Consider the following 27,898-nt stretch of genomic DNA (forward strand, 5'->3'; position numbering starts at 1 on the left):
CTTCCCTGATCAAGTGCAGTGACACCTTTGAAACCAGAATCATCTCATCAGGCCCTTCCCACACCCCCTCAGGACAGGGAGACCACCCGCAGACCCGGGTGGGACCCCCTCAGCCCAGGCAGGAGCAGGGAGGTGCCCAACATCTCCACACCCTGCCTCGACCCAGGCGTCCGACGCCTTCCCCCGCCACTCGGCGAAGCGACGCACTGGCGAGGACACGCTCGGCGTCCCCTGCCGTGAGCCAAGGTGGAGCAGGGGACAGGGCCGAGCAGCCAGAGCTCACCCTGCCTCCGCGGAGGAACCGGGTCGCTGCGAGCCGCGTCCTCCCTCCTCTCCATCCTCCGCAGGAGCCACGGGCTGAAAACACCCGAAGGAGCTGCGGTGGGAGCCGGGAAGGACACGAGATGGGCAAGAGGAACAGTCGGGTCACTCAAACCGTGGTGGATCCGTTGATGCTCCCCCTGGAACAGCTCCCAGCGTGGCTCGCCGGTGCCTCTTCTGGGCTACCAGCTCCTCCTAGTCACATTTACCAATCGCTCCCCAGCAAGGGGAAGAATGAGACCAACTCACAGTTCCTGAGTTTATTATAAACCGTCAGTCTGAGACTGCTTCTTAAGCAGGGTTACACTTCCTCGTGCCAGTGCCTGGCCAGCTTCCACACGGCCGTACGGACCCTCCGCCTGCGTCCCTCTCCCCCGGGGTGCCTGGGCCGGGCGGTTTGTACCTCCCGCTCTGACCAGTCTCGTGGTGCTTGTTTTAAAGTTTAAGGCCAGGGCTTGCAACTAAAACACAGTGAAAGATTTTTAGAATCTTTTTAAAACCAAACTTCTGCACCAGACTTCGCTTGGGACAAGTTTATCTTCTGCCAAGCTGCCCCTCTGAGGAACGCACCCAGCGCCAGAGGGGACGCTGCACAGGCGGCAAGACCGTATAAACGCTGATTTAGGCAAGTACAAGCCCAAGGCTCCAGCTCAGGGGCTGAGGAACTGGGTGGGGAGGGGAGGTCTGGCCTCTGAGCAGCAGCAGCGTGTCCTGGTGCCCCCCCTGCCCACCCCCAGCTCAAGGTGGGCCGTCGTCACCCATGGCTGACAGGAGCCGGGCGAGCTGGGCCTTCTGGGCGCGGGTGATGTGCTGGGCCATCTGGATGATGCAGTCCACGGCCACCTCGGGGTTGGCCTGGACCAAGCTGCAAGGCAAGAGGGGAGAGGGCAGCTGCCTCGGAGGTTGAAGCAAGAGCTGCTCCATCTCCCCAACCCAGGGGCTGGCCTCGCCCTGCGCATCCCGGCTCCCGCCGCGCTCACCTCTGGACGTGCTTGAGCACGTAGTCCCGCTTCAGGTACTTGATGTTCTCCCGGATGGCCGACTGGGTGCTGTCGTCCTCCCGCAGCTGCTTCTCCAGCCACTCCACCACCACCTGGTTGTTGTCCCAGAGGTAGCCCTGGGGGGAGCAGCACTGTGGGCAGGGGGTCCTGCTGCCTGCACAGCCCGAGCCCCCCCTTTCTGCTGCAGCCTCCAGCTTTCTCCTCCCGTGACAAAACCAGGCAAAAGGATTTTTTTCTTCTCAGTCCTGCACACATGGCACAGCACATCACACTCCCCCCCCTCCCATGTAACAGCCACTGGGTAAAAGGCTTGATCTGAAAATTGAAACTCAGGAAACCTTCATGGATTGTTTAAAACGTAAGAAGTTAAGGAAAAACGTGTTTCCTTTGCACACCCTCACTTCCCAGATCAGCAAGCACAGGACTGACAGTGCGATGCTGTGTCACGGCACCTGCATTTGAGAGCAGCTCAAATGCAAAGGCCCCAAATCTTCCTTCTGCCCTGGGAAGTTTTATCTGATGGTAGAAAATGTCTATTCGAGCACCAGCACCCAACTGAGGTCACCCGATTTGAAGAGACAGCCCCGGCGCTGCTCGGCCGCCCACCCCGGCGCGGGCTGCAGAACGTCGCATGTTCAAACCCTCGAGGAGGCACCAACGAAGTGGCCGAGTGACGGGGCAGCAGGGTGACAGCCCTCGGGGACCCCCTGGCCGCAGGGATGCCGCGGGGAGCCGGGGTCGGGGCTACCTTCGTGGTTCCTTCTGTCTCCATGAACCAGCGCCGCAGCATGGACTGGATGTGGACGTGGCTCAGCTCGCCGTTGGCCTTCAGCACCTCCGCCTTCGCCACCTCCTCCAGCAGCAGCCGGCGCAGCCGCCAGTAGAGGAAGGAGCGGGCGTTCCTCCACTCCAGGATGTCCTGCAGAAACGGGGACACAGCCCACGTTTGCCTCCGCAGAACGAAGGGGAGCTGGCGGGCAGCAGGTTTGAAGGCAGCTCTGCCGGGCTGCGGCAGGGAGCGGCGCCCGGGGAGGACGTTGAGCTGCAGCCCAGCCCCTCGGGAGGGGATTCGGCCTCCTGCCTTCATGCTGCTGCAAACCCCACTGCCTGGAGCCCCCTCCCGCCGCCGCCCCGGCTCACCGTGATGACGCCCTTCTCCTGCATGCGCCCCGGGGTGTCGTGCAGGTCGGCGAAGCGCACGGCCACCTGGTAGTACATGGGCAGGAGGAGCTCCTCCCGGGCCTTGAGCTGCTTCTCCAGGTCGCTGCGCTGCGCCTCGGACAGCTCGGGGGTCCCTGCGGGACACGCCAGGCTGAGCAGCCCACCCGTCACCCCTCAGAGGGAGCCCACAGGCCACTGCGGGGGGTGGGCTCCGCTCCGCGCTCCTACATCAGCCACCCCCACCAGGAAACGCGGCACCCGGCGTCACGGCCCTTCACTTCGGTGCATTTACACCCCGGCCACGGAGGGCCAAGGCCACGGAGGGCTGCACCGTGTTCGGCCCTGCCACGAGAGAGGCGGGAGGTGGCACTCACAGGGACTTTGTGGGACCATGTGGGTCCCACCAGACCTGCAGGCAGGTCACAGGGCGAGAGGAGCCCCGGGCGTGTTAAAGGCTGAGCAGCTCTAACGACTGTGCGGCATCTCACCGGGCACTGATCAGCGTGGCTGTCACCATTCTCGATCTCAGAGCATGGGAGAAAAGTCCAGCACCGTTCATGGACCCCCCAGGAGATCCAGGTGTTTTAAAGTACCACCACATCCTCTTGGCAGGTTCCGCCCTCAGAAAAGCCACACAGAATTCTCCCAGAGGAACACTAAAGGATTTCCTGGTTGCCACTGGGCTGTTTGGGCCTCATGTTTTAACTTACCATGACCAGTGCCCAATTAAGTCAAAACACCCTTCCCTTACCCAGCTGCTCAACGAGCTTGGCACACACTGAATCGATCCTTCTCATGGTCTTCACCAAATCTTTTTTCCTGAATTTGATCTCCACTGTTCCTCCAGGCTCCAAAATGCCCCCCCTGGAAGGAAAGTTTGGTAAGTTAGGGACTGATCTGCACAGGAGAATAAATCCTGGGACAAGAGGTCCAGGCAACTCTCTCTCCTAAGAATTAGGGAGACAGAAAACCTAAAAGGGTTTTGTTTTCCGTCTAGGATTCCTGTCTATCCTCCCATTCCTTGCAGCTTGCTCCAATGTGTTAATTCAGGTTAGAGAAAAGGCCTCCTGACCCCCAGAACCATGTCTGACTGGCCTGCAGCCTTCGCTGGACGCAGGATATCCCCAAGGAGATACCTGCCACGCCGGTCGCAAAGAGCCCCAGAACTTTCAGCTGATGGCTTTGATTAACTCAAGGGTAAAAGAACGCCCATCTCAAGTGACTGGAGGTCTCCGCCAGCAGGACTACGACTCTGCAGACCCCAAGCAGAGGCTCTCACATCTCCACACGCGTTTTCTGGACGCTGACCTGCTCTCCTTGTCCGCGTAGAGCTCCACGTACAGGGGGTTGATGGTGGAGTCGATGACCACCCAGGAGCCTCCCCGCAGCTCCGCGTGCGGTGGGATGTACACCAGGACAGGCTGCTTAAAATCCCGGAGGCTGTCGACAATGAAGGCGCCGAACTTCAGCATTTGGTCGTACATGTCTGAAAGCCAAAGGGACTTAGTGGCTGGGTGTGCTGTGAGCCAGGATATTGCCCTTTGCCTCCTCCTAGTAGCCCAAAGCTGCCTTCTCCATTGCAGAAACCAAACAAGCACCCCAAAACCAGCCCAGCAGGAAGCCACCAAGCCCTGGGACCCGGCTCCTGGCAACGCCCCATCACCTCCCCAGCCCAAGCCCACGTCTCGGCGTGGTGCAGGCAGGATCCTGGTAGGCTGGCTCAGCCCAGGACCCGTGGGGTGGCAGCAGTGCCGGCAGAATGTCACAGCACGGGGGTCTGGGCAGCCCAGGCGCAGGTACCTTTCATGCCGCTGGAGAAGCCTCGCCAGTTGGCAAAGATTATCAGCGGGAGATGCTCCCGGTTGAAGTCCCGAATAGCCTGGGCTGTTTTAAAAGCAGAATCAGGAAACCAGACCTGCCCGGCCTGCTGGATTATCTGCAAAAGATGGCAAGCAGCAGTGCTAGGAGTGGTGCCAGCGCTTCCAGCACACCACCCTGGCAGGTTAGTGGCATGTGGTGTGCAAGAGCTGGAAGAAAACTGACCGAGCACCCTTGGTTTCACATCTCTAAGGAAAATCAAGACATGCCAAAGGATTACACTCAGCTTGCTCCCCTGCTCTCCCCTCCAGGCTCCTCCTCAGCCACTCGGCTGAACGAAGGTCTCCCCACGCACCTTCGCCTCCGACTCCGGGTTGGCAGGGTCCGCGGGTACCGTCACCTCCACGGTGCGGGTCTCAACAGCGATGACACCCACCGGGAGACCTCCCAGCCTGCACAAGGCAGGGTGGTCTCAGCAAAGGCCACTTCCCCTCCGTGCTGCACCCCAGCCCCTCCAGAGAGGTGTTTCCCCCTCCACCACCCCAAAAGCAGAGCCACGACCAGGGTTTGAGCGCTCACTCTCCACCCTCGGGCTCCATCCCCTGCTCCCGGCCGTACCTTGCTCTGCCAACCACAACGGTCTGAGCCCACGGCCTCATGATCTCCAGGAAGCTGCCCTGGTCAAAGAAGCCACTCTGCCATGTCCCCTTGAGAGCTGCAGAGCACAGGAAGAAGCCGAGAGGCACAACGGTGGGAAGGGCTCCCTGCGCACCAACCCACAGCAAGAAGCACCTTTTGTTGCCAGAATGGGGGGTTTGTGGCCACCCAACGCATCTGGGGGCATTGCTGCAGAGGTCTCAGGCTGCCCTCACTTACACGGATGGGGTCTCCCTGCCAGCATCCACCTAGGGTCGTAGGGGACTTTGGAGGGGACAAAATCAATTTCCCTTTCGATGGGGTCACTTATGGCAGTGATGGGCACGGGGCTCCGGTTATCCTGCAGGGGAGAGCCCACAGGGCAGGTCACCAGGCAGGTACGGGGGTAACGGCCCACCCCGCCGTCCCGCAGCACCCTCCTACCTTGGGCATGTACGAAAGCCACTGCAGGATGGTGTAGACCCCTTCAAAGTCATCCGGGACGGTGACATGGGAAACACCGTTGTTGTGCATGATCTGCACGCCTCCCAGCTGGTTATTGGAGGTGTAAACTTCACGTCCCAACACCTAGGCAGGATCATTAACAGAAACACAGATCCCTCTCTGTTAAATCAAACCTCTGTACGGGCACATTCCGTCTGGTTTGAGGCTGAATTTCCACCTCTGCCTACCAGGGTGATGTCAACATGAAAGGACTCTGCTTTAGACACCTAAAGGGACCCACAAGTGCGCTGGTTTAAGCTCAGCAGGTTTCAAATCAGCTCAAACCACTGTGATTCTGCCCAGAAATGGGTCGTGCCCCCAGGACCGGAGCTGAACAGTCCCCGTGGCAGCTCTGCCACCCCGCCCCGGAGCGATGCACCATGAACCGGCCCCGCAGATCCGTGGGGTCACGTTCTCTCAGTTCTCAGCGGGATGAGCACGGCTGCAGCCCCCCTGCAGCTCCTCCAGCAGGTTCCATGAGGTGACCCGCAGGGAACTGCCACCCGCTCCCACGGGCCAGGGCAGGAGCCCACGCAGACAGCGGCGTGAGGGACAGCGCCGCAGCGCGGTACCTTATTGAGAGCCGTGACCCCGGTGAGGATGATGTGGGAGTTCTCCACCTGGATGACGCGCTGGCCCAGCCTCACCAGGTACGCGCCGATCCCGATGGCACGACAGGTCACCTGGGCACACGCACGGGGACACGGGGGGGTTACTGGGGAGAGAGCTGGAGCAGAGCCCGCGAGCACTGGGAGGACGATGCTCTGCAGGGCTCTGCACGGGCAGGCTGCACCAGGCCGGTTGTTGTACCCGGTTATTCCCCACAGGGTGACCTTAAAAGCGAGTAGGAGAGAGGGGAGGAGCGGAGCAGGGGAAGGGCCCACGGCTGTACCATGCTGATGGTCACAATTTCATCGTAAGCGCGAGAGGACTCCCCGGCGATAGTACCAGCAGCTCTCAGGTTTTCCACCCCAAACCCATTGTCCTTCCCGATGATGTCCAGGAGGACGTACCTGCAGGGAAAGCAGAGCCACGGTGGTGTGGGCAGGACAGAGGGAAGCACTCGCTTGCATGAGGCGCGTAGCAGGATGCTGAGCCGGGACGTGGGAGCTGCATCCTGGTGAGGGTTAGGGCAGGGCCTGGCTCTGTGCACCCCCCGGGAGAGCAGAGCTCACCTGGACTCGCCCCCTTCCTCCACGTGCTCACAGTGCACCGAGTTCATGGCACTGATCTTCGTGTAGTCCTGGGGAGTCAGGTAGAGGTACTTGAACCCCTAAAAAAAAAAAAAGAGGAGGAGGAGGAGGAGGAGTGGAGCCCCCCATGTACACACTCCTGTGGGATGCAGCTCTTCTCCAAACCCACCCCACGCATCGGGGACCAGGGATGGGCAGAGCAGCCACGCCAGCACTGGCACCTTTCTCTCCGTGCCACTGGGGAAAGCGGAGGGAAGCGTCTCCACAGCACTGGGTGCGGGCTCACCCCCCAGCACCCATCCCAGCGTTGTATGTCCCAGTTTAGCTGTGATCCGTCCTTCCCCAGATCAAGTCCTCTGTCGTTTTCCGTGATGGCAGCAGGGGAGGTGCTCACACACCTTGTAGGGGTCGGCAGGGTCCACCCAGGCCACCTGGAACATGTTCTTTATCTCGTCGGCAAAGCCGATGCGGGCGCCGCTGTTGGCAGCGATGTAGAGGCGGGGGATGCCCTCGGCCCGCGCCAGCTCGGAGGCCCGCAGGAAGACCAGGTCCTCCTCCGGCCCGAAGGAGCCGATCCTGTGCGTGATGTCGTTGCAGATGAGCACGATGTCCCGGCCTTGTGGATACTCGGGGGTCTTCAGCTTCATTTTGAAAGCAACCATCCCCACCTGCCCCAAAACAGCACGGGGTCACGGGGTGGGCTCCTCCAGGGAAATGGGGTCAGACTGGAGACTGAGTTAGGTGACAGACAAAACATTGGCTTGAGGAGCATCCCCCGGGCGTTAAACACGGCCAGACCGGGGAAGCCACCAGCCACTCCCACCTCCCCCTGCCTTGTTCCTAAATTATCCCCCAGTACCTCGTTCCCTCCAGGGACCCTGTTCATCTGCACCAGCTGCCCCTGCGAGTCCAGCACCAGCTCGGTGTATGTCAGGATGTCCTTGGGGTACAGCTCCGAGGAGCCCCACAGCTTGAAGAGAGCCTGCAGAGACACCACGCGCAGGAGGAGCTGAAAGCGCGGGGCTGCGGCAGCGCCGAGGCTACTGCCGAGCGCAGACACACGCTCCTGCAGCTGGCTGGCACTTGGGCTGGGCAAAACTTTCTGTTAGAGCCTCCACCCTGCTGCAGGCCTCCTTCACACGGGGCTTTCTGGTTCACATCCTCCAGGAGGGCAACTACGGCAATTTGCAAGAGCTTGGAATCAGTTTAGAAATGGTTCATCTAACCCAAAATGTTGGCGCTTGGGCTCTTTTCTTTTTCTCATTTGCCAGCTCAGGGGAGAGGAGTCTTTTCCCCAGACGGGAATACCTGGGAAGGGTGGGGAGGAAAAGAAATTGCAATAATTTGAGCTTCTTTCTGCTCAGCCAGACTCACCTGCTTGATCATCTCTGGGAAATCATACACGTAGGTGGTGCCCAAGGACTGCGCCTGGAACCGCTTGGCCTGGAGCAGGTCCTTGGGGACGTAGGGAGTGTTGATGAGCATCCCGTGCTGCAGCCCCTGCTTGTCCCCGTACGACTGAAACATGATCTGGAGGCAAGCGCAGAGCGTTGGCTGCCGTCCCTCGGCGGGCAGGCGAGTCCTCTCCGCAACACTGCAGTGCGAGAGCCCCGCCAGGCTGGGGCACTGCTGAACTTTGCCTGGCCAAGATACTTGTGCCTGTGGCTCTTCTCGACCAAACAACATGATTTTCCACCCTGCTCTTTGCCATTGAGGGGATGGAGAGCAACACCACTGTGCTGAAAGGACTGGTAATGCCCTAACCTTTACCTTCACCTCTCAAGCCAAAAACTGCCTGACTACACACCAGCAACACCCCTGGGGCTCAGCACCATTTGGGAGCAAAACAGAATCCCAGAGTCATCCCGGTTGGAAAAGCCCCTGCAGCTCCTCCAGCCCCACCATGACCCTCCCCCTGACCGTTCCCAACTCCCCCAGATCCCTCAGCGCTGGCTCAGCCCGACTCTTCAACCCCTCCAGGGATCCCGGGGACTCCCCCCTGCCCTGGGCAGCCCATTCCAACGCCCAACAGCCCCTTCTGCACAGAAATCCTTCCTCAGAGCCAGCCTGACCCTGCCCTGGGCAGCTCAAGGCCATAAACATCACCCTGAGGTGCCCAACTGGACACAGCACAGAGGGGAGTGAAACTGGGCCAGCCCTGGGAACGCTGCTGCAGTCCCGGGGGCTCTGGGACAGACCAGCCTTGCAGGTGCTCGAGGATTTTTTTCAGAAACCACCCCAAAGCTTCACACAAGCAGTCGTGGTTGGGTTCCCGCCCGCAGCCGCCGCCTGCGGTTACTCACGCTGCCGGTGCCGGGGTCCCTCACTTCCTTGTAGAGGCTGATGTCCAGGTAGTACCCGGACTCGGTGCTGAGGAAGAGGCGGATGGGGATGGCGGCGGCAGTGGGCGTCAGGCGGATGTTGATCTTCACCTCGGCCTGCAGGACCCGCAGCTTCCAGAGGCGGCTGCCGTAGCGCATCACCATGGACCGCACCGACTCCTCGATCTGGGCATGGGGTGGCACAGACAGGTCCGTGGCCCCGGGGACAACGCTGTCCTTAAGCCAAGGCTGGAGCAGCCCCGTTGTGTTTCTACCCCAAACAGCCATTTCGGATTTGCTTGGGGCAAGCCCCTGGTGCTACCATCCAGCCTCTCCACCGGGGACTGGGAAAGATGGTGCCTCATACCCTCCTGAAGGGATACAGCCCCCCTCCTGAAGGGATACAGCCCCCCTCCTGAAGGGATACAGCCCCCCTCCTGAAGGGATACAGCCCCCCTCCTGAAGGGATACAGCCCCCCTCCTGAAGGGATACAGCCCCCCTCCTTCAGACTGCACATGGCCTGGGGGAAGAGCCTGCTGCTCACCCTCCTGCTCTCCAGCAAACTGCTTGTCCAAGCCTGTACAAAAAGCCCTGATCATTGCAAAGTGTGAAATCTCAGCATCCCCCCCAGCAAACTGCCCACAGTGAAGGTCTGACACAGCAATTAAGCTGCAGGAACCTCTGGGGCTGTCAAATGCATCCCTCATCCAGCGTCTGGTGGGCACTGGACAGGACCAGGGCTGACAGCCAGCGTGGGGGGCGGCTGCCTGCCTGCGCAGCAGCACCGAGCACGGGGGATAACGCAGCCTCCACCCCCAGATCAGCAACACGCTGACAGCGGGAAGCAGGACACCCAGAAACACACCTTGGAGGGGTCCATGATGACCGTCGGGACGAAGTTGAGGAAGATGTGGTTGCAGTCGGTGCGGACGGCGGTGTTGCTGAAAGCCACCTCCAGCTCATCCATCGCCTCCAGCAGCAGCCGCTCACCCTCGCTCTGCAGGTACTCGAAGGAAGCCTCCTGCAGTCAACCACAGGGTGCTCAGAGGCACCCGCAGCAACCCCTGCACCCAGAACTCTCTCAAACCTCCACCCTCACACCCCAGGGCCGAGGGGGACACCCCGGCGCCGCTTTGCCTTGGTGACGAGGTCCGAGTGGCGCACGATGGCGCGGATGAAGAAGCGGCAGTCGGTGGCCTCGGCGCCCGCCTGCACTTTGGCAGCCCCCAGGTAGAGATGCATCTTGTGGTTGGCGCAGGGAATGGCCGTCAGGTCGAAGTTGCGCATGCGGCTCAGCTCCAGCTGGAAGGCGAGCGCCGGCTCCAGGTGCCGGTAGATGCGATCCTCTGCAAACTGGAGCAGCACGGGGAGGGGTGGGCGAGCGGGCGGGCAGCCAGCACCCGGGGGGCTCTGCCCTGACCACGGCTCTTACCTCGTCCCTGGCTCTGAACGTGAAAAACTTTGGGAATTCTCTCTAGAGGAAAACAGAGAGAGAACACAGTGTGAATCATCCTGAGGATTTTTCCGATTTTCAGTGAATTCATTAAAAATACCCAAACTTGCAGGCTTCCTCCTCCCCTAAAGGGAAAAGAGCTGGGAGTAATCAACAGCTTTTAAAGGCAGCTTAAAGCTATCAAGCACCCACACAGGAACCAGACGTTACTGGAGACATTGGCAGCATAAAGGATAATATCGGAGATAAATCACTCGTCGAATCCCTCATTAATTAATTCCCAACTCCTGATGCACTGTAGGTACTTCCATCACTCAGTGCTACATCTACCAGGTACTTTTAGACGTTTCCAGGTGGTTTAGGGAGGCAGAGGGTCTCAGGGCTCAGCCTGCACTCACCTGCTGGGCGATGAGAAACGTGATTCTGCGGAGGCCACAGTCCATGAGGATGTTTTTCTACATGGAAAGAGAAGACTCAGCTGGTCACAAGAGTATAAACATCTCCACCGAGGGAACAAACAACCCAAGTGGCCGCTGTGGGGTGCAGCTTTTGGGGGGCACCTCGTGGAGATGAGGCAGCGCCTTGGGGTGCGGTGGCCTGGCTTGCAGGGTCTGCAGGGGGGGGGGGGTCTGGCCCCAGCCACAGACCTTGGACTGGGCGAAGGCTCTGAAGATGGGCACCAGCTTCTCATCTTCCACGTGGTCAGCCCAGCGCAGCGCGATGTTGAGGATGTGGATCGGCTCCTCGTGGACGTTCTGGCAACAAAACCCCCGCAGTGAACCCCGAGCAGCAGCCCCGCTGCCACCCCGGCACCACCCGCAGGGGCGGCCGCAGCCTCGCGCCCACCTTGGCCTCCTCCTCCTCGTAGACGGCGGCTCGCGGCTCGCTGAAGAGGACGCTCTCTGAGGGCGGGTTGGTGAAGCACGAGATCACCTCATCGAAGTTCCTGCCCAAACAGTGGGGATGGGGTGACAGGTGAGTGCATTGTGTCCCCCCCCGCCCGAGGGGACAGTCCCAGGGACCCGCAGGTGCTGGCGCAGTGGCCTGGGGGCACGTGCCAGCTCAGCCGGGCTCTGCCAGCCCACAGCAAAGTCACAGCTCTGAGTGCTGCTGGGTTAACGTGCAGAGACGCTTAACCCATGCCAGGACAGCTTCCCCCAGGCTCCCCAAAAGAGGTCACATCCCCAGCAGGTAACTGTGACCCTAAAATAACCCAGCCCCAGCCTCCAGCTGGAACAGGAGCTGCCCCGAGTGCTGCCCAGATGCTGCCACCTTTGGCTCTTCCACCCTCTTTTGCTCTCTAACGACTGCAGCTGCACCCAAAACAAGCGCCAGGCCCCGAGGGAATGGCCTCAAGCTGCCCAGGGCAGGGTCAGGCTGGCTCTGAGGAAGGATTTCTGTGCAGAAGGGGCTGTTGGGCGTTGGAATGGGCTGCCCAGGGCAGGGGGGAGTCCCCGGGATCCCTGGAGGGGTTGAAGAGTCGGGCTGAGCCAGCGCTGAGGGATCTGGGGGAGTTGGGAAGGGTCAGGGGGAGGGTCATGGTGGGGCTGGAGGAGCTTCAGGGGCTTTTCCAACCCAGATGATTCTGGGATTCTGATTCTGTGAAAAGGCACGTGCATGACCAGCTGGGCAGGTCCCCCTGCACCCCCACCTCGTGAAGTCCTCAAATCTGTCGAAGGCCACCATAGCTCCCATCCGCTGGCTCAGGGGAGAAAAGCCACTGTCCATGAAGAGCTCGGTGCTGTGCCGGGCCAGGTCGGGGTTGGAGACGCTGATGGGGACAGACATCCTGCACGGGGGAGCACGGCAGCCATCGGCGGGGGGCAGAGGCTCTGCCCCTGGGTCCGACAGGGACCACACAGGTCCCCCACGGGGCCCTGACCCGGAGAGGGCTCAACCCGCTCCGCTGGCCAAGGGAGAGCACGGCAGGCAGCCCCCTCTGAGCGTCCCCACGGAGGAGATGATACAAACCCAACAGTTTTGCAAAAAGAACCGTGTCCAGGGGAGTGAGACAGGCGCGGGGGGGGCCCCCATACCTGTTGGGGTGGGAGGAGGGCAGCATGAACTGGAACTCTACCAGGCAGGTGCCATCCGAGAGCTGCCGGTGCTGCAGGCTGTTCAGCTCGTAGGCGATGTACCCGCGCCGCACGTACACCTGGGAGGGGGGTGGCAGGAGGTTACCTCCGTGGCCTTGCTGCCCCCCCACACAGCCACGCCACCCCTCAAGGGCTCACATGCCCCCCCCGTGGCCCTCCCCAGCTCTCACCTCCAGCGCTGCCATGCGCACCACCTGGTTGGTGTGGTAGAAGAAGACGGGAAGCACGTCGAAGATGGTGGTTTCCGAGAGGATCAGTTTCTGGGGGAAGAAAGCAAAATTTAGGGCAAGGATGAAACGGGATCCCTGCCTTGCCCTACTGCAGGATGGGGGGAGGCACATTCCAGAGGGGTCCCCTCAATGTGGGGCTGTGTGGGACTGGCCACCAGCCCACCACGGGGACAGCGCCGGACCCAGACGTGGATCCGTGTCAGTCCCCACCAAAGGGGGTGAGGAGCCGGGGACTGGCAGCAACACACTGCAGCAAGGCTTTGCTTGCTTTATCTGGGCTATTTTTAAGGCTAAGTCTCTTGCAGCTAGACCTCCTCCTCCTCACCAAAGCCATCCAGAAGCCAAATTTCCTCTATGGGGAAAAAAAAAAAAAAAAAAAAAAAAAAAAAAAATATCACACAATTCCCAACCTTCAGGTTTTCGGGGCAGTACTCGTGTCCGTACATGTTGATAGCGGAGAGGAAGATGGACTCCACCTGGTTGTGTCGCAGCTCGTAGGAGGGCTGGCTGGAGGCAATGAGCACCTGCAAGGGGAGAGAGAAGAGACTGGGAGAGCAGGGGACAGGGACGGGGACAGGGATGGGGACAGGGACAGGGACGGGCTGGCTGACCTGCCGGGCTCTCAGTGCCACTTTGGAGTGCTCGGTCTTGCTGAGCTGCGTCAGCTCGTGGAGGATGGCCGTCAGCTCGTCCGTCAGCGTGTGGTCACAGCCGCACAGCTGGTCCTGTAACACCCCCCACGGCTCGGGTCGGGCCCCTCGCTGCGGGGTGGCTTCACCCCAACCCCACACGGGCAACAGGGACAAGAGCCGAGGTGATAAAGGGGCAAAATTCTGCTCTTTGAACCAAGTGCTGCAGTGTAATGCTACAGAGGGGAGAAGTCCCCGCAATGAGGCAGGAACAGACACTTGAATGGAAACCCCAAACCCTGGGGATGCAGGAAAGTGATTTCTCAGGTGTCCTCCTGCTTCCAAGGGGAAAGCAGAGGGCTGTGACAGCCACCCACAGCCGCGTCCCGTCCTACAGCGATGCAGTTCGCCTCGGCTTACGGGCTTTTCCCTGCCACCAGCCTTTAGTTCTGGTGGCTCAGGACACGGGCTGTACTCACAATTAACGTGGTCACCAGCAGGTTCTTCTTTGCCACCTGGGCGTGAGAGAAGATGCTTTCCAGCACGGGGGTCATGTCGGGTTTGCACTGCTCCCGCAGGCTGATGACACACTTGTCGTAGTGAGCTGCGGGGCAGAGCATGGTGAGCGCTGCAGACCCCCCCAGAGAGCCCCCCAGACCCCCCCCACCGCGAGCCCTCACCGTGCTGGAACTGGGTCTCCACTTGCAGGTAGCGTCTGAGCAGCTCCAGCACCACTGTCTTCATGTAGCCCCGGATGCCGCTGCGGTACCTGGGGAACGGAGAGCCCAGCGTGCTGCGGGGAGGCGGCAGCGAGGGGACCGGGGGGGTGTCACGGACAGCGCGGGGCTCACCTCTGCACCAGCTGCACCAGGCTCTGCGTGTTCATGAAGAAGACCTCGCGCTCAGCCTTCCTCTGCAGCGTGGCCGCGTGGGCATCCAGCACGTTGGCGATCTGCGAGGAGAGGGCACAGGGTCTGCCGTGGCCGCAGGGCTGCCGGCTGCCCGGGGACAGCGCTGCTGCCCGCAGAGCCTTCTGTTTGGGTTTGGGTTTTTTTTTCCCCCCAAATGAAAAGCGCAACGTGACAAATAAATATGAAAGCACAACTATAAAAGCACAAGCGTAAAACCACAAATGTTTCCCTTGCTCATTTGAATTTTTCTAATATTTCTTAGCAGGGCTAAATACAGGCAGAAACTCTGAATTAGCTAGAAAAGAAACGATGGCCAAGCCGGGGGGGGGGGGCAGCCCCCACGCTGCTCACCTGCTGGCTGGGGAAGCGGCAGAGCACGGAGGTGATGTTGCTGGCGTACTGTGCCATCACCTTCCGGATCGACTTCTCCACGGAGAGAGGGATTCTCCCCGAAATGCTCGTCATGATCTCCTGCAGCTCCAGGAGGGGCAGGGAGGGCTCCCGCATGGTGTTCATCAGCTGTGCCACCCACTCCTTCACCTGTGGGGAGCAGAAGCTGGTGCTGCCCGCACCCATCTCAGCGTCACGGGCAAACGTGAGGCAACGGGGCAGGACGCCTGGATGGCCTTTGCCTCCAGCACCCACCTTGGTGCTGAAGTAGGGCTCGGGCAGGCAGTACCCGTTCATGACGTTGGTGAGATTGTCCAGCACGTTGCGGAGAACCTGGTGCTGCTTCTCGCCGGTGATGGGGAGGGTCTGCTGGGCTGGGAGCCCCCCCGTGAACAGCTGTGCCTGGAGAGAGCAGAAAGAGGTGGGCTGGCCCAGGTCCTTGCCGACATGGGACAGAGGCCCCTGGGACCTGCCCCAGAGAAACCAGCACAACCCCTCCAGTCTCTGCTTTTGGTTAGGTACAGAGGAACATTCAGCTTCATGTCTCTGCCAGTGTCCCATCATGAAAACAATGCGGAAAAACTGGAGATGTAGACGGAGTGCTATAGACACCCTCAAAACTTGCAGGTGAGCTTCTGCCCGCTGAGGCAGTGTGCACGGGATGCTTACACAGAGCAACGCTGCAGCACGTGGAGCAGCCAGGGGAGCCCCAGCGCAGGCGGCCGCGGGACGCAGCACAGCCATACAAACATCACCAGCACGGGGACGCTTCCCTGCTGCTGCCCCGGGCAGCACAGCTCCTGTTTCATCCCCCAGTGCCCTGCGTGATGCTGCATGGGAGGGGACGGCAGCGCGGCCGGGAACCAGCAGACTCACAGGCTTCACTTTGGTGGGATCGTCCAGGTCGAGCCGGGCTATGACGCAGCCCGCCTCCAGCAGCGCGCCCGGGCGCTTGACGTAGTGCACCCGCCCGGCCTCCTCCACCGCCAGCGTCACGACGATCTTCATCACCTGGGTGAGGACGGGTGAAACGGTCACCAAGTGAGCGGCACCCGCACGCTGCGGAGCACCTCGAGCATTGCGGCAACACCGCTGGGTTTCCTTTTGGCTGTCCCCCAGCGTCGCAGGGACAGAGCTCAGAATCAGAACCACAGAATCAGTGAGGTTGGAAAAGCCCTTGCAGCTCCTCCAGCCCCACCACAACCCTCCCCCTGACCGGTCCCAACTCCCCCAGATCCCTCAGCGCTGGCTCAGCCCGACTCTTCAACCCCTCCAGGGATCCCGGGGACTCCCCCCTGCCCTGGGCAGCCCATTCCAACGCCCAACAGCCCCTTCTGCACAGAAATCCTTCCTCAGAGCCAGCCTGACCCTGCCCTGGGCAGCTTGAGGCCATTCCCTCGGGGCCTGGCGCTGGGGCCTTGGCTCCAGAGACTTGTCCCCCCTCTCTGCCCCCTCGGAGTTGCAGAGGGCCAGGAGGTCTCCCCTCAGCTTCCTCTTCTCCAGACTGAACCCCCCCAGTTCCCCCAGCCGCTCCCCAGCAGACCTGTGCTCCAGACCCTGCCCCAGCTCCGTTGCCCTTCTCTGGCCACGCTCGAGTCATTCAATGGCCTTTTTGGGGTGAGGGGCCCAGAACTGAACCCATTCAGCGAGGGGCGGCCTCCCCAGTGCCGAGCACAGGGGTAGGATCCCTTCCCCGTCCCTGCTCCCCCAGGCTCTCCTGCAAAACTTACCTCTATCTCCGCAAAAACGTTCCCCTCGGCTACGTGGCCACCATCATCCACCGTGTACTGCAGCAGCTTCCCCGCGGAAGGCGAGCGCAGCACCGTCGGATCCTTCTCCTTCTCGAAGTCACACGTTTTGTTGCCGATGGTGATCCGGTACCTTAAGGAGAGGCAAAGGTCTCACCAACCAACTGTCGGGCAGCGGGGAGGGCCGGTGGGGGCCCAGCGAGGAGGTACCTGTCAATCTCCTCCTTCATGTAGGTGGTGTAGCTGTTGCCGTCGTAGGAGAGCAGCAGCCCGCCATCGTTCAGCCGGTGCACGTCGATCTCGATGTGAGTGTGGTTCATGATGATGACGTACGTCGTCAGGGACTGGCGGGCGACCTGCGGGTAGCGAGCGGGGGCTCTGAAAGATGTGCAAGGGCCTGTCCGGGGGCTGGTGGGGGGATAGGGGAGCAGCTCCCGTGCTCGGGGCGAGGAGCGGTGAAGGAGCAGCAGACTGTCACAGGACGGGCTGTGCCGGGGAGGGTGGGAGGCAGCAACCTCAGGCTGCACCAGAGAGCTCATTTAACTCACAGCTCACCTGCTGCTTTCATTTTGAGTAGGGAGTTTTTGCATCAAGTTCAACTAATTGAGTTGAAAAAAAGGTTCTTTATTAGACTCGGGGCAACAGGATGTATGAAAACATCCATCTAGTTAAAATGAGGTTATTAACCTCATTTTTAGGTTGCACGTTTTTAAAGGACAACCTCGTATCTATTGCATCTTTCTCCTCGGGGCAGGAGCACACGTCCCCGGGGCCGGTTCAGGAGCAGCAGGGCCCAGCCCTCACCTGGAGAACGTATTTCACACCCTCATAGATGAGCTCCACGTCGACAATGTTCAGCAAGGAGGCTGCGGGCAGCACCTGCCCCCTGAAACACAGCGCCCGGGTCAGGCACCGGGGAGCCTGGTGTGCCAGACGCCAGGGGCACTGCCGGGTCGGGGTCAGGCTGGGTGGGCTCGGAGCTGACTGCGGGACGGTGTGAAGGTGACTGCAGGGGACAAGCTTTAAATGACTCACGTGAGAGCCTTGTAAAAACGTGTCTGGAGACGGGCCAGACACCGGCAAAACGCGCTGCGATGAGGGCGTGGGGGAGAGCCCCGGGCGTCCTCCAAGGCTGGAGGAATAACCTTGGCATTCAAGCGCAAAGCCAAACACAAGCTGTTGTTCAGCCAAGCCGCTTCCCCCTCAGAGCTGTTTTCCCAACAGTGTGGAACTTTTCCTCCTCCTCTCCAGATAAAGCAATAGCTGAGGAGCGGGAGCTGCGGGTCACAGCAGATCCACCCCGTTTCCCAGGCTGCTGTGATGCCACAGGCACTGCCTCTGGATTTGCAAAGCTCTTGCAGCAAAAAGGGGAAGGAAGATGGCCCAGGGAGAGAAAAATTCAGGTCTCCTGACTTGTGAGAGCCACGGGGGCTGCCAGGACACGCAATCCCTGTGACCCCCCACGCCGGGGCAGCCCCCGCTCCGCACCTCTCCAGCGAGTGCAAGAAGTCGGTCATGCAGGTCCTGAAGGCAGCGTCTGCCACGTTCAGGGCACCGCAGACAACACCCAACATCGTGTCTGGCTTCTCTGCCTGCAGGGGGGGGCAAAAAACAGGGTTTGGGTCTTACACCCGAAGGGCAGCAGCGAGCCCGGGGCAGCCAGGCTCCCCCACCTGCACTTTCTCGGCGATGAGATGGTCCAGCCAGCCGGTGTCTATCTCGTTGTTCTGGAAGCTCTCCGTCTCCAGCAGCTTAATGAGATACTCCACTGTGGTCCGGAAATCCCCGCGGATAGACAGCTCTTTCAGGGCGACCACCATGTTCCTTTTAGGGAGCAAAATTCTCCGTTAACGACTGACGAGGTGGCACTTAGATTTCGGCAGAGGAAACCAGGGAAACGCAGGGACTGGGGTGATGAGGTCCCGAGCCCTGGGTGCCCTCACACCTGGATGAAACAGCCCCACTGTCATCACTGACTTATTTAAACACTTAAATGTGGAAGACAGACTCAATACATGTTGCTTAATTACTGAATGAACGAACACTGCTGCTCGCTGGCACCAAGCACGTGCTTGGCAGGTCACTGTGATGTGTTCTTAAGGTTCAGGTTGATGAACTGGGGCTGCAGCACCAAAGTCCAAACATTTTAGTTTTGGCCACACAGTCCCTGCACAGCACAGCAGCACCATTCTGGTTCCTCTCAGATAAAAACCACTTCTCCCAGCTCACGCACTGACTGGGAGTCTTCCCACGGACCCCCGCTCCCCGCCTCACTCACGAGATGGCCTCCTCCCGGTTCTCTCCCCACGAGAAGCAGTGCCCGAACTGGGAATCGGCGAATTCGTGCAGCCCCCCGGCCGCCGCCACGCTGAAGTACCCCCAGACGTTCTTGCTGCTGCGGAAGTTCAGCTCCTGCACCGTCCCCGAGCTGGGCTTGAAACCCTGACCAAAGACAGAGCAGAAGACATGGAGAAACCAGGCCTGAGACTCACGCAGCGTCGACAGGGAAGGGGAAGCCCCGTGTCGTTTATTGCTCTACATGTGGATCAAGGCCCAGGAAGGGTGTCTGGGTGCGCAGGACCGTGCCCGGTTCAACCCCCCGACCCACCTCCTCGGGGTTCTCGCTGGTGATGCGGGCGGCGATGACGTGGCCCCTGGGCACGGGGGTGTTGGTGGGGCTGTGGAAGAGGATGGGTGTATCCCCCCAGGGGCTCTCCCCGTACAGCACCCGGATGTCCTTTATCCTGTGCAAGGGGATACCCATTGCGATCTGCACGAGAAACCAGGAGGATTTTAGCTGCCAGAACAAGACTCTAGCATCAAAATTACAACTGGGAGATATCAATAGATGGTCTGAATGATGAGCGAGGGGAAAAGGCACCACACTGCAGGCAGCTGCTCCCAGGGGGGAGCCAGCGGCAAAGAGGGCTGCTACACTGCTTCTACCTGCACCCTAATGCTGGTATTTGGGGCAGCTTCTCTCCACCAGGCTCCAGCCCAGCACTTCACCCTGAATTCCAAAACTGCTTCACCTCCAAATCCCCCGTGCGCGCTCAGGTACCTGCAGCTGGGCAGCAGGGAGGTTCACATCTGCGATCATCTCCGTGCAAGGGTGCTCCACCTGCAGCCGCGGGTTCAGCTCGAGGAAGTGGAAGCTCCCGTCCTGGCCGTAGAGGTACTCGACGGTGCCCGTGCTCACGTAGCCCACTGTCTGGGCCAGCCGGACCGCGCACTGCGGGAGAGGGCGAGCCCGCCGCGCGCAGCAGTGACCCTCTGGTCAACTGCGCCGGAGCCGGGGTGTCCCCAGCAGCAGTGTCCTTGCACGGACCCACCGAGACGAGCAGGGCTGGGCTCCCTGCTCAGCTCCAGGGGTCCCTCCCTTCTTCCTTTGGAGCCTCGGGTGCCAAACCCCACAATCAACCCAGCAAGGATCAGACCAGTTTCTTACTAAAACCTCGTGCTGCCCCAAGACCAGGGCCACCCACCTGCTCCATCACCTCGATGACGGACGGTGCTGCGATGGTGATGGGGGCCTCCTCAATGATCTTCTGGTGCCGGCGCTGGATGGAGCAGTCACGGCCAAAGAGGGAGATGGCGTTGCCATCCTCATCAGCCAGCACCTGCACCTCCAGGTGCCGCGCGTTCTGCGCCAGCTTCATCAGGAAAATGGGGGAGCCGGGCGCCTCCGCCTGCACCTGCAGCAGGGGAGAAGGTTGTGCTCTGGCATCAGCCCTCAGAATCCATCCCAAGACGGAGGCAGGTCCTGCGGCGAGCGCAGGCGGGAAGTGTGAGATGCCTGGGGAGGAGCAGGCCCTGCTGCGTGCCCAGGGTGGGACGGGGATGGGGGTTCCGGGCACCTCTCACCTGCCGGAAGCAGGTGCCAAATTCCTCCACTGCCTCCACTTTCCGGATGCCTTTGCCCCCGCCGCCTTCTGCTGCCTTGATCATCAGTGGGTAACCAATCCTCTTGGCCACCTGATGGGGGACAAGGACAGGGGTGACTGAAGTGTTCTGGACCCCAACAGTCCACCCTGCCCCAGCCCCGTGCGCCCCCCAGCAGGATTGCCCCGAGGTGCGTCCATGCAGAGGGACAAACTTCCCCTGGAACAGCCTTGCCTCCTGGTTACGTGGACTGGGAGGCTAAAAGGGCCAGGGCACGCAGGCTCCAAGGAGAAATAACGATGGGCAACGACACAACCAGGTGCCCACGGGCTCAGCTTTACCTCCAGGCCTTCCTCCACGTTCTTCACGCAGCCCTGTGTGTACGTCTCCAGGGGGATGCTGATCGTCTGCTGATTCTTCTGGGCCTCCTCGGACCACTTGGCCACCAGACCTGTGGGCACAGGGGTTGCACCAGGGTTACGTGGCTGGGGTGGCAGGCTGGCTGTGCCCAGGGAGCTGGGGACATTGGCACATGTCATTTCCCATTTCCATGCACCCCATGTCCAACCCCCCCCCCACAAACCAGCAGCTGCTCAGCTGCAGTGGGGTCCCTGATATCTGCAGCCAGCTGAGCCGGGGACCCCAACCCTGCTGCTTGGTTTTGGGGAGAAGGAGAGGCAGGGAGGAGAGAAATGAGGGAGTGGGGAGGGTGTGTGGGGCTTTGGGGGAGGCACTTACCGCTCCCGCTCCACGGCAGCGTGGGGATCTGGACTGTCTGAGCCACGATGGTGGAGCAGATTTTGTCCCCCAGCGCCCACATGGCATCGCTGGGAGGACCTTTGAAGAGGAAGGAAAGGGGTGAGCTGGGCCAGCGGGCCCTCCCCATTGCACAGACACTGCAGAAAGCTGCTCCCCACTGAGCTGGCCCCATGAGCCCTTCTGCAAAGAGTGGGGGCGTGGAAAACCCCCCCAAAACCCACTGCCCAGCTCAGGACGGAGCTCAACCCTTCTCCAGAGAGCAGCCCTGGCTGTGCCCTGGCTGGGAAGCCCACGAGGTCCGCTCCCACCCAATACCCTCTGCATCAGCACGAGAACTACAGGGAAAACCCTGAAAACAGCAGAATTCCTGGGACAGCTCCAGAAAACAGGCCTGAGGAGTGCCACGCTGCAGGGCTGCCACGCCAGCCACACAGAGGCACACGCTAGCCCAACGCCGGCTGCTCCCTCTGGCACAGGGAAGGCAGCAAGACCTTACCTAGGAAAGCTATCCCATTTTTCTGCAGCAGCTCGGGCAGCTTGGGGTTTTCCGAGGCATGTCCCCAGCCAGCCCACACCGCCTGGCACAAGAGAAGGAGCAGTGTGAGTCCTTACCCCCCTGTGCTGGCATCCTCCCACCAGCTGCAGCATCGTGCCCAGCTCCTCCGCACGGAGGGATGTGTCCCCCCCGCCCCGAGTGCCCCGTCTGCCCTAGCGGCTTCCCTCAGCAAAGAGGTGGGAGGCCCGCGAGCGGCTGTTACCTGGACTGGGATCCGTTTGGAAATGTCCACGATCAGCTCCACGTTGGCGTAGTTGTTGTTGTTGGCGCCCCCGGGGACGGGCACGTAGTGATCTGCCATTTTGATGTACTCTGCAAGACAGCACATGGTGGCGGGGGGAGCCAGTCCCCCGAGCTGTGACCCACTCACATGCTGCCCTCTGCACCCCCCTCCCCAAATGCTCCATCCCAGAGAGGCTGGAGGGGGGAAAAAATTAATTACCCCTGGATCTGCATGCACAGAAGGGAAGCGTGTGACCCTGCGCTGTGCATAGCCCCCCCCCCACGGCTCAGGCAGCAGCGCAGGGAGAAGGAAAGAGCTGCCCCAGCTCAGCCCCGGGGCAGGGAACTTCCCTCGCTGGGATGTTTTTAGGAATTACCCGCATTAGCCTTGAGGTCTTCGGGGGTCACCATGACCACGAACCGAATGGCGCGCTCGTTTCGGAACATCTCGTAGGCCCAGCGGCGGATGGAGCGCATGCACTTCACGGCGGCGATGCCGTTGTTGGCGATGAGGACCTGGGGGGGACAGGGGGGTGTGGGGTGTCAGGTTGAAACCTCTCCTTGCCGCTGGGGTACAGGGCTGGGTGTGTGGCCCCAAGGGATGGCAACACGGAGGTGAGGGCTGGGCACGGAGCCACGCTAGCACGGGGTGCTTCCCAACAGCCGGCTGTACGTGCGGGAGGAGCAGGAGGCTCCTCAACAGCAGCACTGGGGCTAACGAAGGGGGGGACTTCGGCCTTCCTTTGCAAAGCCACCGCAAGCAGCCTCAGTGCAAGGGCAGTGTTGGGAGGGTTTCCCCTCTCCCAGCCCACAAGAGCGGGTGAAGCCGGGACACAAACAGCTCTGAGCTGCCCCAGACTGTCATCGCTCCGAGCCTGGCGGGCGCGGGAGACTGGGACAACGCTCATGGATGCCGCCGTGAAAAGCAACAACCCCCAACCCGGGCAAAGGCAGGGGCGCGCGGGGAAAGACCTTTTCGATGACACGGTTGCCCCCGAAGCGGGTGACGAACTCTGCTGGCGAGGCGACGGTGAAATCCCGTTGCAGATCCATCTTCCTGTGCTCGCGGCCCCTCTTCGCCAGGTGCAGCCCGGACATACTAGGCCTGCGGAGGGACACGACAGCTGTCAGCGAGCCCGTGTCTGCGTGAGCAAACCCCCACCCGGCACGACGACGTGTGCTGCTGCTGGCTCGGGCTTCCCCGGAGCCACAGATTGCCCGGCAGCCTGCAGCAGGGGGGCTGTGCCCCCTCCACGGTTTCTTCTGAGGAAAGCAATAAAACCCTTCACCCTGCAGGCACACGCAGGGGACACCGGGATTCACCTCCCTTGCTACCAGCTCCCTGTCACACACCAGGATCTCCCCAGCGACATTTAACACCCACTGCAACACTGCAGAGGAAAACTTTCGGCTGAGTTATAGGGGGCAAGCAGTTCGGGGTGAACAGAGCGTGATTTGCAATTAAAACACACCCCCACACCCCCCCCCCAGCACCAACATTCATTCAAACACCGCAACAAGTGGATCTGCAGCCGCAGGGACTAGCCCGAGGCCCCGCTGCAGCAGCCCCAGGGTTTTGGGTTTGGGTTTTTAGGGAGCAAAGAGCTGCTGGGGGTTTTTGGCCAGCGTGTGGGACCGTGCCCAGAGCAGTGCTACTGCTGCAGCATGGCCATGCCCCTTACAGCTGGGAGTGCACCGCGCTCTGCTCCAAGGGGCACGAACAGGGAGGCTCCCCGGGGGCCAAAATGCAGCACCAAGCATAGACACCCCCCCCACATGCTGTGGGGATCGTTACATGCACAAACGCCCCTTTGCAGTGGCCAAGGGCTGCTCCAAAGCCCCCGTGCAGCTCCTGGTTCACACCAACCCCTGTTGCAGAGCTGCATCTACCCCCGACGTCCCCCAGGGACGCCTGGGTGGGTGGCAGGAAGGGCACCAGGCACACGGGATGGCACAGAGCACCCCTTCCCCAGCATCCACAACCCCAGAACACCTCCCTGAGCTCACCACGCTGCCGGCCAGACTCACCCTTCCAGTGGTTTTCCACTGAAGGCATTCCCATGCCCTCCGGAGTCTATGCCTTGCTTCAGAGCCCATCGCACATCCCCGGAGGTCACAGCGGGCTCCGCTGGCAGCGGGACGAGTCCCTCGGCAGGGCTGTGGCCCCAGCAGTGCTATAAGGCAGCCCCCACGCCTCCCACCTCCTGGCATGGCAGCGGCCGGCATGGGAGGGTCTGGCAACACCGGCAGCCCATCGCAGGCAGGCAGGGACCTCCCTGGCAGCCAGGCAAGTGCCTTCCCAGAGTTTTAAGCAACTATTTTAATTAGCAGGTTCACATTTTCCCCCCCCCTACCCCTCATAACTCAGCCAGACTTTGAACTGGTGATTGTTATTCCAGGGATGAATGGAATAAATAAGCAAAGGAAGAAGGTGTAACCCCCCTCCAAATGAACGGATTTTGCACGAGTAGCACTTGACACATTTATTTTAAGGGGAAATGCGCCAAACCCCCCTGGGAGGTTGGGAAATGTCCCAATCTCTCCATGCAGAGTATTTTCCATGCAGCCGGAGCACTGCATCGGGTTTATCGCACTCCGGCGTATCCCCCGCGCTGCTCTGCTCTGCCGGGGCCGGCTCCGCTGCCCGTTTCCCTCCTGCCACCCTGAACCCCAAGACAAAGGTGCCAGCACACCCGCCCCATCCCGCACTGACCGCGGCGGGACTCGGGCAGCGACCGAGGAAATTCCTCCCCCTTAGAGCCCAGTGGAGCAGCAGCGATAGCACAGTGCGGGAAACCACCCACAGCCCCAGCTGGGCAAGGCGACACCGCCGGCCTGACAACTTTCACAACACGTCCCTGCAGCCAAAGGTCTTTTATTTTTAACTCAGAGCAGAGCAGCCAGGAGGAACTGGGCAGCAGCGCTTTGTTTTCAGTGATTTGTAACGGCCGTCCGCTGCAGACGGCGGCGAGCTGCCCCACAGCCCTGCCACTGCTGGGCAGAAGCTGCTGTCAAGGCACCCACAGAGCAAAGCTCATCTATTTTATCTCAACTTATAGCAAATACACTAAAGAGCTGCTTTTCTGCCTTGGATAATTTATCTGCATTAGTTGCAGGGGCAGAGGGAAGGCAGGAGCAGCACCCCATGTACCCCACTCCTCCCCACACGCAATACCAGGGGGTGTGCTAGCATCCCCCCCCCCAGCTGTAGCAGAAGCAAAGCGAACTGGGTCCCTGTGAGATCCAGCCCTGCGGGCACCGAGCAACACCTGCGTGGAAAAATAGTGCAAGTGCCCTGTGAAAAGGCTCAGCTCAGCTTACAGGTTTACATACACCCCGTGAAATGCCCCCAGCAATGCTCATACACCGAACAGGCACGTGGAAGGATGGGGAACGCAGGGAAAACATCAGCAGCACCCGCTGCTGCCTGTCCACATGCTCACCACCTCAACTGACCCCGATTTCATCTTGTCACACAAGGAAATCCCCACTTCCAACGCGCCCCCCAATCCTGTGCCAACCACAGCTCCGGCCAGCGCATCAGCACGGCCTTTCCCAGCACCGGGAGATGGTGCCGGGACAGAGAGAATCAGCAAAACGCAAGAGGAAGCTGTGAGAAAACGGGAGCAACTGGGCCATTTGGCTGCAGTGCTGGGAATTGAGTTTGAAGGAACTAAAAGCACTTTCCACCCCGTTCTTTGACATCCAAAATCCCAGTAACGGCGCAACCCCTGCCCCAGTCCCTGCTGCGCTCGTGCACGTGGAGCTGCTGTCAGTGTCTGCTCTTCCCGGGGTGCAGCTGTTAATATTTTTATCAGGGTTTTTCATGTGGCACCAAGTCACAGAACCATTCAGGTTGGAAAAGCCCCTTGGGATCATCGAGTCCAACCTTCAGCCCAACTCCACAAAGTTTTCCCCTACCCCACATCCCCCACAGCTCATCCCAACGGCCCTGAAACCCCCCCAGGGATGGGGACTCCCCATGCCGGGCAGCCTGTTCCACTCTCGGACCACTCTTGCTGGGAAACATTTTCTCCTCCTGCCCAGCCCGACCCTCCCCTGTGGCAGTTTCCAGCCGTTCCCTCTTGTCCTGTCCCTGATCCCCTGGGAGCAGAGCCCAGCCCCAGCCTCTCTGCAATGTCCTGTCAGGAGCTGCAGAGAGGGATGAGGGCTCCCCTCAGCCTCCTCCTCCTCACACTGAACACTCCCAGCTCCTTCCCTGGCTCCTCACAGGATTGATTCTCCAGGCCCTTCCCCAGCCTCGTTGCCCTCCTCTGCCCTCGCTCCAGCCCCTCCAGATCTCTCTGGGATTGAGGTGCCCAAACCTGGACACAACCCTCCAGGTGTGGCCTCACCAGTGCCGAGCACAGGGGGACTGTCACCTCCCTGCTCCTGCTGGTCACACCAGTGCTGATCCAAGCCAGGATGCCGTTGGCTTTCTTGCCCACCCGGGCACACGCTGGCTCCTGTTCAGCTGCTGCTCAGTGAGAACCCCCAGATCCTTCTCTCCCAACAGCTCCAGCCACCCCTCCCCGAGCCTGTAGCCATGCAGGGGGTTGTTGTGGCCCAAGGGCAGGACCTGGCACTTGCCCTTGTTGAAGCCCATCCCATTGACATTGGCCACGGATCCAATCTATGCAGGTCTCTCTGCAGAGCCTCCCTGTCCTTGTGCAGATCGACATTCCTGCTTAACTTGGTGTCATCTGTGAATTCTATGTCCTTATCAAGATCATCAATAGAGATGCTAAAGTCAAATGAGGCAGGACAGGGGCATCAATTTGGAGTGCTGAGAAGCACCCACACACATACCCCAATTTTATCAACAGGGTCCCTGAGAAACACACCCAAGGAAAAGCATCTGCCCGCCCCAAACAGGGCCTCTCTGCACCACGGCAGCTCCCGACCCCCCGTGCCGTACCTCATGCCAGCAGCGGGCTCCAGCACCGCGGTCACACTGAGGGGCTCGGCGCCGGTGCCCCCCGCCCCGACCAGGCTGCTGCGCCGGCTGCCCACCCTGAAGGCCGTGGCGACCAGCTCATCGTCGGAGGAGTTGTCGTCAAAAGAGCCCAGCACGAATTTGGCCAGGGTCGGCCGGCGGAGCGCGGCGGGGTTGTACACGGCGATCTGCTCCTGCTCCCCCACTGCACACTTGCTGGCCCGTGGCGGCGGGTTGGGGGCCGGGGGGCTCGGCCGTGCCGGGGGCTTGGTGATGGCGGGAGCCACCGGCTGCTCTGCTGGGGTCTGCTCCAGCTCCTCCTCCTCCCCGGGCTGAGGGTTGGACATTTTGGCCCAGACAAGCAGCACCGATACCAGCAGGAAGGTGACCAGTAGCATTCACCTGTGCGGGGGGAGATGCTCTGTCAGGGAGTACCAAGGGCCCCCCCGTCAGACAAGGTCACAGCCCCCCAAAACACCAAGGCCCTTCCCCATTGCTCCCCACACCACAGCCCTAACAACACCAAGCCACCCCCCCTTCAGCCGGGGCAACTGAAGACTCAGCCAGAACTATTTTTACTCCCCAAAACAGGAGCAGCTCTGGGAGGGGGAATAACGGGGGGCACGGCACTGCTCCGCATTCCCGTGGCACTGAGGGGGCTAGAATTACTCCCCGCCTCCCCAGCTGCTCGCAGCATCCTCAGGATGGCACCCCACCAACCCCAGCCCTGGCCCCACGCAGAGGGGGAGCCCTTAAACCAAACCCCCAAATCTCTACAAGCGGGTTAAAGCTGGGGGGCGGTGAGGGAGAACCGCCTCAGGCCGCCATCTTCCCCTCAGCCCCTGCCCCGGGGAAAGGGATCACTCACCATGGGGGCCGAGCCCCTCCGTGCCAGCACCGTGGCTCCCGGTCACGCTGATCTCGGCCGGTCACTCCGTCCACAAGCCACCCCAGTGTGAGGGGCACAGCGGGGGGAGCCCCGGCCCCCCCTCAGCCTCCCCTGACGCCGGCGGCCGCAGCACAGTTGTGCTCTCGCACGTGACGGTAACGTCAAGCAGAAATATTTCCCTGTTAACGCGCCTGGAAAACTTCTGCTGGAGGGGAGGGTGTAAAGCAGCAGCAGGGGGGGC

At 60.9% G+C, this 27,898-nt stretch overlaps 1 protein-coding gene across 1 annotated transcript; it reads right to left on the minus strand.

The window, feature by feature from the left end:
* Window positions 1-566: 566 nt before the first annotated feature.
* ACACB (acetyl-CoA carboxylase beta) lies at window positions 567-27,786 on the minus strand. The gene is made up of 53 exons (XM_074921575.1): window positions 27,637-27,786; window positions 26,751-27,170; window positions 22,805-22,937; window positions 22,210-22,348; window positions 21,813-21,922; window positions 21,551-21,632; window positions 21,034-21,132; window positions 20,637-20,746; window positions 20,278-20,388; window positions 19,899-20,108; window positions 19,475-19,645; window positions 19,022-19,183; window positions 18,692-18,855; window positions 18,087-18,237; window positions 17,902-18,005; window positions 17,218-17,299; window positions 16,624-16,769; window positions 16,396-16,546; window positions 15,542-15,676; window positions 14,921-15,067; window positions 14,627-14,815; window positions 14,216-14,316; window positions 14,045-14,133; window positions 13,844-13,968; window positions 13,347-13,460; window positions 13,146-13,259; window positions 12,676-12,765; window positions 12,446-12,564; window positions 12,061-12,198; window positions 11,256-11,355; window positions 11,057-11,164; window positions 10,808-10,864; window positions 10,389-10,430; window positions 10,094-10,309; window positions 9,822-9,977; window positions 8,938-9,141; window positions 8,009-8,164; window positions 7,494-7,616; window positions 7,033-7,302; window positions 6,617-6,714; window positions 6,334-6,454; window positions 6,014-6,124; window positions 5,382-5,525; window positions 5,178-5,298; window positions 4,920-5,016; window positions 4,657-4,753; window positions 4,284-4,419; window positions 3,792-3,969; window positions 3,235-3,347; window positions 2,463-2,617; window positions 2,071-2,241; window positions 1,302-1,438; window positions 567-1,186 (listed from the first exon to the last, which is right to left on the minus strand). Exons 2-53 carry the CDS (start codon window positions 27,164-27,166, stop codon window positions 1,060-1,062), a joined length of 7,140 nt encoding a protein of 2,379 aa, XP_074777676.1. The 5' UTR covers window positions 27,167-27,170; window positions 27,637-27,786; the 3' UTR covers window positions 567-1,059.
* Window positions 27,787-27,898: the final 112 nt, after the last annotated feature.

The sequence above is a fragment of the Athene noctua genome, chromosome 17 (assembly GCF_965140245.1).
Source record: "Athene noctua chromosome 17, bAthNoc1.hap1.1, whole genome shotgun sequence".
Classification (NCBI taxonomy): domain Eukaryota; kingdom Metazoa; phylum Chordata; class Aves; order Strigiformes; family Strigidae; genus Athene; species Athene noctua.

What these genes read in the sequence shown, in the direction of transcription:
- ACACB (XM_074921575.1), bottom strand. Translation starts at nt 27,166, where the DNA reads ATGCTACTGGTCACCTTCCTGCTGGTATCGGTGCTGCTTGTCTGGGCC. An exon ending in GAGCCCGCTGCTGGCATGAG is followed by an intron (nt 22,938 to 26,750) that starts GTACGGCACGGG and finishes GTCCCTCCGCAG; the next exon opens with GCCTAGTATGTCCGGGCTGC. An exon ending in AACCGGGAGGAGGCCATCTC is followed by an intron (nt 18,238 to 18,691) that starts GTGAGTGAGGCG and finishes GCTCCCTAAAAG; the next exon opens with GAACATGGTGGTCGCCCTGA.